The sequence below is a fragment of the Ictalurus furcatus genome, chromosome 24 (genome assembly GCF_023375685.1).
Source record: "Ictalurus furcatus strain D&B chromosome 24, Billie_1.0, whole genome shotgun sequence".
Classification (NCBI taxonomy): domain Eukaryota; kingdom Metazoa; phylum Chordata; class Actinopteri; order Siluriformes; family Ictaluridae; genus Ictalurus; species Ictalurus furcatus.
Window position 1 is genome coordinate 10,292,821 of NC_071278.1, and position 14,378 is coordinate 10,307,198.

A 14,378-nucleotide genomic window follows, 5' to 3' on the forward strand; every position below is an offset into this window, starting at 1 on the left:
TGTGATCATTCAGCTACAAGAGCATTAGTGAGATCAGGCACTGATGTTAGGTGAGGAGGTCTGGGGTGCAGTCGGTGTTCCTGTTCATCTTAAAAAGGTGTTCAGTGGGGTTGAGGTCAGGGCTCTGTACAGGATACTCGAGTTCTTCAATTCCACCCTTCTCAAACCACGTCTTCATGGAGCTCGCTTTGTGCACAGGAGCATCGTCATGCTGGAACAGCTTTGAGTTCCAGTGAAGGGAAATTGCAACGCTACAGAATACAAAGACATTCTGTATAACTGTGCAACAGTTTGAGGAAGGTCCACATATGGGTATGATGGTTAGGTGTCCACAAACTTTTGGTCTTGTAGTGCGTATGAAAGCCACAGTTAAGCGCAGCACATTAAATGCACAGAACCGAATTGGTGGTTATACAATAACTGTACAGAAAAGCAAGAGCAGAATATTCTTTCATTGGAAGCACAGTATAGTGTTTGCAGTGCTAATGTCTCCTCTTTTTTTCCCTGCAGCGGCAGAGATGTTGGAGCGTGGACCCCCGCTGTGGTCTGCTGTGTACCCGCCAGCAGGCAGCTCTCTGCAGCACGCCCACCAGCTGCAGCTCCTCTCGCACCAGCAGCTCGTACGCCAACAGGAGCTCTACATGATTCAGCAGCAGGCTGCCCAGGTCATGGAGCTACAGAGGAACGCACAGTTTGTGGTAGGAAATAAATCTCTTTTGCTGAACCTCCCAACCATCTGCATGGGGTGGGATGTACAGTGCCAGGGAGATGCTAATTCATATTTGGCATTTGTTTGTTATTTAAGTGACTTGACGAGTATCCTGGCTATATTCTGCTTGTACAGGAGAGACTAAAAGAACAGCGGGCCGACATGGAGGACAAAGCAGAGAAGAGGGGTGGAGAGGGCACCAAAACCAACCTCTCAAGTGTAACTGCCTCTGTCCTGCACTCACGCAAGCCCCCTCCACCTTCCCCAACCCCCTCCACCTCACACAAGAAGACCGTGACACCCCTAGCAGTCACACCGCTGCCCTCTCCAGTCACTTCCCTTAAGTCTGAAAATAGGCCCAAAGTGGAGAGCACACTTCCTCAGCAGTCTTACTCGCATCCATCTACCCCAGCACCACAGCCGCTCAGCCCTGCCTCCGCCTTGTCACCTCCCCCTTCCCCCATACTCCCTAAACAAGAGTCTGTGGAGGTGACCGACAAAGAGGAGCTTGACCTGCATAAACAAGTATCTGCTACTTTCCCATCTATATACCCTGGTACGTACGCTGTAATTTTAATGTGCCCTAATGCAGTCCCTCGCTTAAGTGCCTAATTAATCACCTTTGTCAGTTTTGCGGTTACCCATGGTGGTTTAATGGAATTATTTTTACTAGCATATCATACCCCTGTTGATAAGAATTTCGTTTTAAAACGAAAGATGAGAGCTGGGGGCAGTTGAGCTTGGCTCATCTCTCTATCTATCTCTATCTGGCTATCTCATCTATGGGGTTGGGTTTGTTTTTTGTTTTTTTTGTTTTTTTGCATTTGTTTTTGGGCGGGGATTGAGAATCCATGCTGGATGGCAGTCAAAGGCAGAGTGCCATTCTTCATGTCAGTATGTGCAGCCTAGAGGGGTCTTAATGAGTAGGCTGCAGATATCCCTACATATGGGATTACCAGCTGCCACTCCACTCAGATGGAGACTTCTTTGCGAGAGCAGCACTTTTGTGTCTATTTCCCCTGGTGTTTCCTCTTTAAAATGCTTTGTACATGGAATGAATATATTTATGCAATCTCTGCAGTGTGAACGTATGAGCATGCGTGCATGTATTAGACCTTGGGGGTGGGGGCGTATACATAAGGGCGTTTGGAATGCTTGTACTGGGACCATTTGGCTCATGAAAGTTTCATAAAGCTGGAAGAGCATGTGGGATGATTAATCATTTTGTCACTCTGTCATGGAGAACCAAGGCCCTCTGCTCCTTGCATAAGCACTTTAAGTCTCTCAGACTGCTCTCTCCTTTTTGTTTTGTTTTGGCAGAAATTCCTCCAGGCTACCCCTACCAATCAATAACAGCATCTTTCGGCAGCCATTACCCCTACCTTCTTCAGCCTGCCACAGCTGCTGATGCAGAAGGCCTGGCTCCAGCTGTGCCGCTGCAGGCCGAGGGCTCAAAGCGCTTAGCCAGCCCGGCCAGTGTAAAACCCAGTCACATGTGTTCACCAGTAGTGGCAGAAGCTCTGCAGGCATCCAGAGAGCCCAAGCGAGTAGAAGAGAGTGTGGTGCCATTTAAAGAGGAGCCAGGACTGGAGAACAGCAAGGATGTTTTGGGTCAGGATGGTATCACACAGTCTATCCACTCTGTTGCTTCAATTTCCAGTCAGGACTCATGTACTCCTGTTGAAGCAGAGGCCTGCTCAAGAGCTGCAGCCTCACCACTGCCTGAGGAGAGCAAAGAAGATGAAGATGACAAGGCAGATCTATTCTCATCTACTCCACAAAAGTTGTACCAAAGATCAGGATCAGACTTGGATGTGAGCCCGGCAGCAGAGGTTTCAAAGAGCTCTCTCAACTTGCCAGAGTCGGCCTTCACATCCTCCTCCAATTACACCGACATGCAACCCATAGACTGCAGCATTCGTCCCTCAGACTCGCCTTCAGTTCACACAGAGAGGCTTATTTCTGCACCCAAGCCCAAAGAACCCACCCATGACACTCCAGAACTGGAATCGACACACAGTGATATACCGCTTCCATGCTCCACTCCTCCTGTGCTCCTGCCTGGCCCTGTGCCAGTAGCCATCCAAACTGAGGACCCCATGGCAGGCATGCTGGCACTGCTAACGGCGAGTGAGCTGCCCCAATCTGGAGTCCTTACCACCATGGCTGAAATGACCCCTACCGAGATGATGCATTGCCCAGGAATCAGTCTCTTGGAGTCTGCTGCTGCTGCGGGCATGGCCCTGCTTAGCCAAATGGCCGAGCTTGAGATGCAGAGGCACCAGAGAGACTCCATACAGGGTAAGGCTCGAAACAGCCAAAATACAAAATAACGGTTTGTAATTTAGCTCACTGTGTAAGCACTGATCGGTTGGAAAGGAGAGAAAAAAGAAACACATAGATTTTTCACCTTGATGTTGGAAAGTGCAATGTGTGGAGCACAGCAGGAAGGCTTTCAGCTCCAGTGAATGAGCAAAGCACTCACCAGAGCAGAGGTTTGTAACCTTTCACAACTTACGGCCCACACAGCGGACCACAAAAGGTCTTGCAACCCACGACAGGTCAGAAATGGCCTGACCGTTAAAAATCCATCTGTTGTAGCACACTATAGACACTGGTTATCAGTGAAAGTAGACTTATACAAGCGTGTCTGCCGCTGTACAAAGAAGTCACGCTGATTAGGGAAAGAGCACTACTCAGAATAGATCTTACATTTGATGAATATATTTCTCCTGTAGTATTGCTCAGCAATAAACACAGCCAGTAGACAAATGAGACTTTCTATATAATAATTCCCCTGTTATCAGCAGTTAGACCCGTCACGATCACTGCTTTTCTCGGAAGATATATTGTCCCAGAAATAATTGTGATCAACGATATTATTGTCATTTTAAGACCATTTTATGCCACGGATATAATGATAATATAACCGCACAATAATGTAAGTACACCCTTTCAAAGAGCAACGAACTTTCAATTCTTATGAATATTCAGACACTGGAATTTCAAAAGAATTTCAATATCCTAAATAAATGAAACAAATAAAATAAAACCACACATCCAAAACAATAAATAAAATGGACTATTGTGAGTTCTTTAGGCTTTAGTTATTCATTGTTCGTGCTTTAGTGTGTTGTTACGGAAAGAGCGTATTCACATCGTGACTTAACATTCAACCTAGCGCCTTACTTAAATTTTTCTTCTTCAAAAAACACTGTTAGTGCATTGTTAATATCTTGCATGTCATTTTTTTTTCAGTGATGAATGTTTTTGTATTGATTTTGGTTTTGTGTATGCAGGCATAATGCACTATGGATTAGAGAGTCTCCTTGAGGCTGGGAGGCAAATCCTCCTGGAGGCCATCGAGTGTCAGCCTCAAGTCAGCATCTGCCTCCCCAGAGAGCTCAACCCCAACAAGAAATACAGCTGGAGGCAGAAGAAAGATGAACCTGTATGCATTTCTTTCTCTTGATTTCTTCCTTCAGGCTCATCACGCTTTCTTTATTCGTGTTTAGGGACTTGCCCTCATTATTGTCTCGGGGACATCCTCGGACAGTGGCGTTTCAGAGAAATTTCCTCTGTCTTTTTGTGTGTTAATGTGTGTTGAATGTCAAATATATGTCTTTTGCTTAAAAGCATTTGATAGACACTGATCTATTTTAGCGGAGTGAATTCTACAATGATATTTGTTATGCATAGTCAAATAAAGCCATTGCTTCTAATGTTATTGGCGTATTGCTGATCTCATTTCAGGGATTTTCAGTGTTTAGAGTAGGAGAGTTTGATAAAGCTCTGTTTAGAGTCATAGATTGTTTTTCTCTCTCTCTCTTTAGATGTTCTCCAAATCCTCTCTGGAGGGTATGGATGCAATGGAGGTGGACTATCGTGTGAGACTGGCTGAGCTGCAGCGGTGCTATAAAGACAAGCAGAGAGAGCTGATCAGGCTACAGAGACGGAGAGACAAAGTGTAAGTCCATGGTTAAACCCCTGTGGCTAGTATAGCGAATATACAACGTATATTAACCTTGGTTATATTGTTTTAGCTCTGTCGCTACTCCAGGAGCAATAGTATGTTGATTATTAGTATCAGGATATGAAGGGCAAGCATGATCATATGGTCATGTTGACTTTGTTGTAATTTCAGAGAGAAGCAACAGTTGCAGCAACAACAGCTCCAGCAGCAACAAGAGGAAAGGAGCAGGAACCTGGCCAGGAGAGGCCCCGGTCGGCCCCGGAAGCGCAAGCATGGCCTGTGCGCTCTGTCTCCACCTTCAGGGAAGCTGGATGCCAAGTGTGGAAAGTAAGTGTTCATGGGCCTGAGCGCAGACAGAGTCAGGCTGCACCGCTGAGCCATTGTTCCTAGAGCTGAGCGCTGTGCCCTTTTTTTTTTTTCTCCCCCCTCCCTTTTTTTTTCATTTCTTTTTTTTTTGCAGGCTGGCCCAGGGCGCACAGTATTCAGAGGACTCTGAGAGCGGGGAAGTTCTGAGGAGGCGCTTCCGCAGCTCCACACAGGAGGAGGAAGAGGATGAGGACATGGACATTGGTATTTTAAAGGCAAAGAAGAGACGTAAGAGCTGGAATGAGCAAGAAGCATCCTCTAGTTATTCTCACGAGGTGTGTGCCTACACAATGGCCTTGCCAAGATACGGCGTATTAATAGACATCGAACTATTTTTAGATGTACTTTTCTAATTGAGATTTGTGCTTCCTGACAGGTACCTAAAACAGGCAGTAAGAAGAGCCAAGTAAGTGAGCAAGAGCAGTTGGCGTCAAAGCTCGACAAGGCCTTGTCTCTCACTAAGCTTGGTAAACCGAACAAGGCTGCATGTAAGTTTGTGGACGGTTCTTCGGGAAAGTCCAGAACTCCCTCTGGGAGCAGGCTGTCTATGCTCCCGGATACAAGTGTGAGAAACAAGATGGCAAAATCCAAGCTGTCCAAAGATCTTGGTTTCTTTCACAAATCCTCCAAAGGAGGTAAAAGCAAAATGTCCAACAAATTAAAGCCTTCAGACTCGTGCCTTAAGGGAAAAGGCCAGAGGAAAGCTTCCAACTCTCCAGCAAGGTCAGAGATCAGCAGCTACTCCAACAGTGAGTGACATCCCTGCATTTTTATTTATTTTTTTGGTAGCTGTATTGCTTGTATTTCTGTGGTTTGTGGATAATGATATTGGTTCATCTGAAGAGGTGTGTTGTAATTGTATAGTTTTCTGAGCTAGGAACTGTTTAGTCCTGGAATTCTTCAGTAGTGTTTTTGTTTTCTTTATTGGAGTGTTGTAATGTTTGCACTGATTGAACCACCACATGAGTCCTAAGCTCTATGATATGCTTGTAACACAGACACAGATTCAGAAGAGGACTCCATGAAGGATGGCTGGCCACCTCATGCCATGTTGGGTAGATCAGGACCCTGTGCACAGATCCCAAGCCAATACAGCACTCCATCTAAGAAGAAGCGCCCGTCATCCAAGAGAACCTCTGCGTCCTCCTCCTCCTGTCTCAAGTCGAAACAGGGGGTGAAAGAAAGAAAACAGAAGCACTTTGCTTTATTACTGCAAGAGGCAGGAGTCAGCTCCTCTGAGGACTCATTTGACCAAGGTTACTAAAAAAAAGCCTTTGCTATGCACACAATTGCCTTCATGCCTCATGAGCTTCCTGTTCATGCCCCGGCTATCGGTGCAAATTTTCTAAGAAGCCATAAATACAATAGTTATGATAGTTTTGCTACCTCATCTCTTGCTTGTATGCTTGTATATAATATTGTTGACTCTTTTTGGAGTCATTTTTTTTCCTCTTTTTTTCTTTCTTTTTTCTTTTTCTTTTTTTTTTTTTTTTTTTTTTTTTACAAAATGGTTGCCTTTTATGACTTTGTCTTGCCATTTGAGGCATCTTATAGCATTGTGCATTAAAACTTGTGTGGCTGTGTGGAAAATGTCTCATAATTGTATTGCAGTTTGGTACCCAAGCCTTATTAAACATGTTGGTTTTTAATTTTTACTGAATGTCTGTCTCTCGCTACATCTAGAGTATTAGATTGCAATATGCTATTCATTCCTAGTTTCCTGTTCTTCAAATATCCCTTTTCACAGTCTTTGCTCAAACCCGGTGGGGGAAAAAAATGTCTGAAGAAAGCAGATTAAATCTTGCGCTAAGAAGAGCATGCAGGGGGGCAAATATTTCTGCTTCATGAAAAATCCCCTCAAATTATTATTGATCAACGATTCCTATGCTGAGTGAAATTTACTTGTAATTTTCTTAATTTCTTTTATTTTCTGTATTTTTCTGTATTCATTCAAAGGTATATCCATTTATAGACAAACCCATTTGTTGTCCCTTTGTGTCTGCATGTTTATGATGGGGATATTTGGAAAACGGGGTGCTCTCTGTTTTTACTAAAAATGAATAACCTAGCCTCTGTAGACTGCTGGCTCTCTCCCTGCAGCTGCTTGGCCACCCCTCCACCTCTGACCCCCTTCTCCTCCCCATGATGCTTTTGAATGTCTTTCGGTCTGTGCGTTTGCTTGTCCTGCTGCAACCAAAAAAACAAACAAACCAAAAAAAAAAAACCCAGAGAAGCCAAGCACTTGGCTTGGAGTAGGGCAGCCAGCTGTGCAACGTGAGGTCACTATCCATGTCACCTGAGCCATGGGCAATGTTCTGTAAGTAGGACACCACCCTCTTTTTGTTGTGACTTCTCGATTAATAGTTTCTACTAATTTGTGCTTGCGTATGTTGCATTATCATACTATTAAAAAAAAAAAAAAATTCCTTTAAATGAGGTCGGGTAAATAAAAGACAAACATTTAAACTTTTAACACATTCTCACAAGCTTACCTTCGATTGTGTGCCCTGAAGCCATGGTTATGCCTATAGTACCTTTTAGACCAAATCTGGTTGCTTAGCTGTGTGTTAGTTTAGTGCTCTTTTTAGTTTTTAGTAAGTTGATGGCTCTACTGCTGCAGTCTAAAATTGATTGATTTACTTAAAAAGTGGGTTAATGCACCACGCCTGCTACACAATTGGAATATTGGAGCACAGCACACTTGATGCTAATAGCCTCTAGATAACACCGTATTTTTATACGCATAGACACTTGCAACACAACTCTTAAATTGATCTTGCTTGACTTGTATGTGACGTTAAGGAAGCCAGGTTAAGGCTGTATTTTCTTTCTCATCTTTTATCCGTTGTGTAGTGTAGATCTCAGGGTTGCGGGAGAGAAAGGGGGTGGGGGGGATATAACCATGGCTTAGGCGACTAACAGCCCAGACTCCTCTCTGTCCCCAAACAAGTGAGGCTCAGAGTAACCAAAGAGCCCCAGGAGCCATGGAGGTCTGTCCTCACAGAGCCTGCTTTATGTGCCCAAGCCTGCTTCTTCCCATGCATATCCTCTGCTTGCCTTTGCTGTGTTACATGTTTCAGCCCTTACTGCTGTCGTCAGGCATGTGCTGTCTTTCTAACCCTGTCCACATTGTAACAAGCCAAAGGTCCTTGTTTGTCTGCTCTAAAACTCATACGCTTTCCCCTCATATGTTAACAAGCTCATGCCTGTTGTCAGCGAGCCTAAATACTCTGGAGCATTATGTGCGTCTTGTGTCCATATATCCGTCTTCTAATACGTCCCTCCCAAGTGGAGGTGGGGTCAGCTAAAGTGGGTACCTGCTGTCTTGCAGTTAGTCCTTTTAAAGAGACGTTTCTCTCCCTTTAACAGATTAGACAAGCTCCACGCTGAAAGGGTGATGAATAATTGATCACTTTCTTAGTCTGTCTTTCTGCCTGTAACACACATCTAGCTTTCTGCAGTGCCATGATTTCTGTTAGTTTGGAGAAGGCTAGTGTCCATGTTGACGTTAATCCTGTTATGCAGCTCCCTCAGTGTGATAGCTGTTTGCATGATGCTGCTCACCCAGACTGGTAGATCATAAATTTATGATTATAAAGCCATGCGTTATCCTTCACCAGTAATCTTCTGTAGTAGTGGGTGGACGTTTCTATGTTTTCGAGTAAATTGTATCAAAGGAAGGTCGTTCGTGTTGGTTAATGTGGCTGAGAAATGCACTATCCATAGTGATGAATCATAAGCTGTCCTCTGTGATGAAATGAATGGTAGTGATGATCTTTCTAATGGTTTTACAGCCAGTCAGAGAGGAAAAAAAGATCTGTGTTGTTGAAAGCCATGCTTTTGTATTTTGGATGAAATAAAGTTACTTGATTGCGTAGTACAACATGAATGATGTTTTCCATACAAGCTACGTTCTACTTTGTCAAAATGATGTAATTGCTTAAAAAAAAAACGACAGACGCCTTTAACGCTTCTTCTTTCATTGTAAACAGAGTACTTTACCGAAAGGGATGATTACGAGGATGAGGACGATGAAGAGGACTATGACCGTGAGCTGGATGAGTTTAATGCCCTGTGCTCGTCCTCGCTAGAGGAAAGTGGGCTGGGTTTGCTTGCTCGCTTTGCTGCTAGCGCCATCCCTAGCCCTATTACCTCTGGCCCGATGTCCCTCGTTCAGCTGGAGGCCAAGCAGAAAGCCAAGAAAAAGGAGGAGAGACAGAGTCTGCTAGGTGAGCATATGTCACCCTATTACATTATATGTTATGCATGGCTCAAATATTTTGGTTTTCTAGAACATTTCCTATTTCTAATCTCTCAATACTGATGTAAAATCACACCAAAAGTATTCAGTCTGGATGCAAAAAGAGCAGCCGAGCAATCTCGCACTACTTGGTTATAAACTGACTGAAGAATCTTTATAAATGGTTTTATTTTGGAATCTGATCAACATTAACGAAAATGTTCTCCACTTATTATTATGGATTAGCACTAAAAGACAGGGAGTGCTATTCAGCTAAACAAACACTTTCAAATGGTGCAAATGTAGAAGATCCTTTATGGCTTGGTGTCCTGGTAGTGGCTAAATGATGCTAAGCGGTGATCTGCCCCGCATATATTCTTGACCAGCAATGTATTCATATCTCATAGAAGTTCATAGAGCGTTCATACTAGAGAGAAATTGAAGGCATAGAAATCTCCATTCCTCCAGCACTCATATAATATAATACGTATACATTTGTGAAAAACCCTGATGCACTTTTTGAATAAATTGTGACTCGGGTATGTTTACAAGCCTTAAGGAGAATTCAGCTAATATTTCAAAATCAAAATGATGCGGAACACAAAAGCGCTTTTTTTTTTTTTTTTGGCTTTCTGTTTAATGAGAACATTTCAAATATGTTTTGCTCAGATTTTTACACTTTAGCTACTTGTTAAACTGAAAGATTCATGCATTTTGGTTGTCATAGGTTGTCACAAAATGCTGCATTCTCATGGATACATATGTTTGGTTCAGATTACATGTAAAGTGCATGTAAGAAGATTTTCATGTAAACAATCAGACTATACATATCATATACCCATATACCCACATACCCATATACCCATATTCTAGTGCAGAAGTTTAATCTAGGTCAAGAATTTTAGAGTGTGCTGGTTTGATGGTAATTCAGCAGTTTTTCATATAGGTACGGAGTTTGAATTCACCGACTCTGAGAGTGACGTCAAGATCCGGAAGTTCCCATCTCTGCTGCATGGAAAGAGATCTGCACCCGAGCTCCCTCTGCTACCCCCGGCCACCGTGCTGCGTGAGGACTCCAGCCCTGGCAAACGCAGCCGGAAGCCCAAAGCCCCAGCTGAGCTCAACTTGAGCTTCTCGGCCGAAGGCAGCGATGAAGAACGCTGGATCCGCCGCAGGAGCGAGCGCATTTTCCTCCATGATGCCGCCCAAGCTAAACCCATCTCTCCTTCCAAACCTACAGTGCCCAAATCGGCTCGTGGCCCCAAAACACCTCTGCATGGCTCCAAGGACATACCTAAACCCAAGGAGTCGAAAGCACTGGGAAAGGTGGGTGCTGGTTTATTGATGCACGCTAACCCAGAGTACTGCACAGCAGGAGGAGGCCTGCTCCGTTTGTAGCACAAGAAAAGCTCCTGCTGTGAATGTCTTGTTATTGGACACAAAAGGACGACTGAAACTTGCCAGGCTACAATTACCAGCCATCATTGTTCCTCCCTTTATATCCTCCCTCGCCCTTTTAATAGTGCTCTGAGCAGAATAGCCCATTAACACTGATTCCTCATCTGATGCTCTGCAGTAGGATGAGATGCTGTGTCCTGTCATGTGTTTGTGTGTGGCTGTTCTGTCTGTGCATGTTTTCTGAAAGCTTTGGATGTGTGTGTTGCAGAAGAAGAGGTTGAAAGAGCTCCCCCTGCGTCTGCCGCCACTCTCCAGCACTCCCTCAGAGAGCAGCGCATCGCTCTCGGTCAGCTCTGGACGCAAGAGCAAGGTTAAACCCAAAGCCAGAGAGGTAAACGTCACCTGACAGTATTACTAATAAAATTGTAATGATGATAAACGTACCACAGTTTGCCTTCCCAGTTGTCCCCTACCACCCACCACCACGAACATTAAATTCACAAATTGTTTAATGTAAATGTCCTTGATGCCTTAGTTCATAAAGTAAATGACTCATGCAGCATCAGGCAGCATTTTATTTATTTATTTATTTATTTATTTATTTATTTATTTACAGTGCAAACACACGAAGCCAGATGATAAATATTTTAATGGATCAGCCATTTTGTGATGCACTCGTTGTTGACAGAGTTAGTTTAGAGAGCAAGAGAAGGGTTGGACCTGGGAGAGAGGGATTTGACCAATTTTACCTGGCAGACTGCAGGTTCCTCCTGTGGCCTGCTGGGAAATGGCTTGTATTTGAATGAGCCTGGCCAGGCGTGACCTGCTGTACAGGCCTGCTCTGAATATCCACTGCAAGGAAAATGATAGATAGAACAACAAGCCTACTCAATCACAAGCAGAATGAACTGAAGGCTGTCTCCCTCCACCCATTTTGCTCTCCCAGTGCCTCGTTTGTCTATTTAATTCTATACATTTGTTTTTTTCTGTAAGAAACAAATGCAAACTCTGCTTTTTCATATTTGACCAGGCAAGATTTCTTTTTGGTCTCATGTATAAATCAAGTTGTAATGCAGAGTCCAGTGATGCCGGTGCTCCCCTGGGTGTTCTGGCTTTTTAAAATTGAGAATCCAGCATCAATCCCTCATCTAAATGGGTTTCTCTGAATCAGTTCTCACCTCACAAGTGCATGGGTTTCATTGCTGGATTTAAACTAACAATGACTGGGAGATCAGTGATGTGAGTTGGCTTATGGATTGGGCTGCGTGTGTGTGTGGTGTGTGTGTGTGTGCACGTGCAGGTCCGAGGAAAAGGTGGCGCTGTCAGCAAGCTGATGGAGAGCATGGCTGCTGATGAGGACTTCGAGCCTAACCAGGATAGCAGCTTCTCGGAGGACGAGAACCCCCGTCTGAGCATTGAAAGACCCTGTACCCCTGGTGAGCACACACACATGCGCTTAAAGACCCTGTTCACACTTAACAGATTAACATCTGTCTCGGGTCACTGGATCACCACTGGGTTTCGCTAAATTCGGGCCTGTAAAGGGGTAAAATCACTCAGACCACATTCGGAGATGATCTGCAGTGCATGTGGCCTCATTACATTTGCAGTGTGTCACTGACATTCATTAAAAGACCACCCAGTCATCAGTGTGGCCACATTCATGGTTTTCATGCAGAATCGTGCTACTGTCCAAACACACGGTTGATGCATGTAATGGGTTCATTTATCTGTGGGTGTTTTGCATACATAATATTCATTAAACCTATATTTGAAATGTGCATTACCAGCCAATTGAGATCTCCTCTTTTATATCTGTGCTGCTTCTTACCATTCTCAACATAAGCTTTGCTCATTACTAGATAAATGTATTCTATTTGTGTCACTGAATTGGACTCACAGCTATTCTTTATTTAGGGCAATATACACTTCCAGTCCAAAGTTCAGAGACACCTGACTGAAACGTTTCTCACGATCTTAAAACCCTTTTGATCTGAAGGTCTGTGATTAAATGTTTGAAATCGGTGTTGTAGACAAAAATATAATCGTGCCGACGTATTAATTTCTTTCATTAGAAAACTAACATTTTATTCACAAAAAAAAAATGTTTATTTTTTAAATGGACGTCTCGGAGCGAAATATTCCGAAAAGCAGCCGATAAGTGTCCAGCATCGGTGCGAACTCCTTTAATATTGTTTAAAAAGCATCTCAGGGAAATTCCTCAAGAAAACGCCAAGAATACATTTCTGGAAATTCTAGGCGAAAAGGGCGTCGACTTTGAAAAATATTAAATTATTTAGATTTATTTTGGATTTTTTTTTATCACAAAATTCAGTTATCACAGTTTTTATCACAGTTTTGATGACTTTATTATTATTATTATTATTGTTATAAAATGTGGGGGGGGGGAAATAAATATAAAGAATGAGTGTGTCTAAACTTTTGACCGGTAGTGTATATGTAATATATATATACATGTATGCATGTATATAATATAATACGAGACATTTTAAGATCATTCATGCTTTCTAAAGAAATATGGTGTGATTGTTACTTTTGAATACTACCACTGTTTGTGCAATAATGGTTCTGATGTCAGGCTTTAAAATAAGGTATAGGGTTCAGAAGGGGTAGATTGAGTTTGGCAGTACACGGTTGCAGTTGAATGGCAGACAGGGAACCATTATTGTACATTTGGATAATATTTGCTATGCAAAAGTGGTCAAGCAGAAATGGTCAAAAAAGCATGTGATTAAATCTCGAAGAGTGAGCCTGTCATTTGGACATGTTCTAGAAATACTGTGTGTGTGTCTATACCGTCAAATTTATATTGTATATTTGATATTTCATAATATTTATGCAGTGTGGTGAGGGCACAAGTTTAGAGTTGCATTTCTGAGATGCTGATATTGATGGTGTGCACTCTGGCACTCATCTAAATCTGTATGCAACTCCTGTTTTCTTTATAAAAAAATAAATAAATAAATTTCCACCCATCTGTTTTCATTTGTGTAATTTGTTTAAAAGCGATTGACACCACGTTAGATGAGCAAAGGCTGCACAAAACGCCACACAGCAAACTAATATGAGTAAATTTTTATCCGAGACCGCAATTATTTTACTTAAGAAACGACATCCGGCTTATCGTTAACACTTTGTTTGAGTTTCCGTTTGTGATTTGCGGGTGTTTTTGCTTTTGGCAGCTATTAATGAAGTGCGATCACAAGTGGTCGGTGGCATGCATTCAAGAAAAGAAAAAAAAATCAAGAGTGCACCGTTATCGTTCTCTGCTGTCCACTTGTGATCGGGTCATCCGAGACGGATGTTAATACTGAGCTCTTTGACTTACACGTCTTCCTTTTGAGCTAGGATGTTGAGACCTTCTCATCGGCACGCGCCTCTGTTAATTGCCTTTCACGACTAAATCTCTGTGCGTTTTCTCGATCGCGCACGCTGTGATAAAGCGGATGGTTTTGAGTGACGGGAGGCAGGAGTCATTTCACGCCTTCGCTTGTTTTAATCCAGCGTTCAAATTGTAACACTTGACTTGATTGCATTTGTGGCATAATCGTTCATGGTCATGTGCATCAGTGAATGTTATTGCACCTGGACTTTAACTCATGGGCTGCACTGGGGTGGGATGAGCGATTAATGCTTTGTACAGAGACACAGCTTTGCTTACTTTTTGTGTG

The 14,378-nt window shown here is 43.1% G+C and overlaps 1 protein-coding gene across 2 annotated transcripts in view; it reads left to right on the plus strand.

The window, feature by feature from the left end:
- Positions 1-14,378, plus strand: part of tnrc18 (trinucleotide repeat containing 18) — a 67,637-nt gene that overhangs the window by 40,931 nt on the left and 12,328 nt on the right. For both annotated transcript variants that reach the window (XM_053612349.1, XM_053612351.1), the window contains exons 9-21: positions 511-698; positions 845-1,265; positions 2,030-3,010; positions 4,009-4,160; positions 4,543-4,676; positions 4,854-5,009; positions 5,143-5,323; positions 5,425-5,797; positions 6,047-6,304; positions 9,041-9,277; positions 10,235-10,614; positions 10,955-11,077; positions 11,987-12,122. In XM_053612349.1, coding sequence (XP_053468324.1) covers positions 511-698; positions 845-1,265; positions 2,030-3,010; positions 4,009-4,160; positions 4,543-4,676; positions 4,854-5,009; positions 5,143-5,323; positions 5,425-5,797; positions 6,047-6,304; positions 9,041-9,277; positions 10,235-10,614; positions 10,955-11,077; positions 11,987-12,122 — 3,720 coding nt within the window. The remainder of the gene's footprint in view (positions 1-510; positions 699-844; positions 1,266-2,029; positions 3,011-4,008; positions 4,161-4,542; positions 4,677-4,853; positions 5,010-5,142; positions 5,324-5,424; positions 5,798-6,046; positions 6,305-9,040; positions 9,278-10,234; positions 10,615-10,954; positions 11,078-11,986; positions 12,123-14,378) is intronic.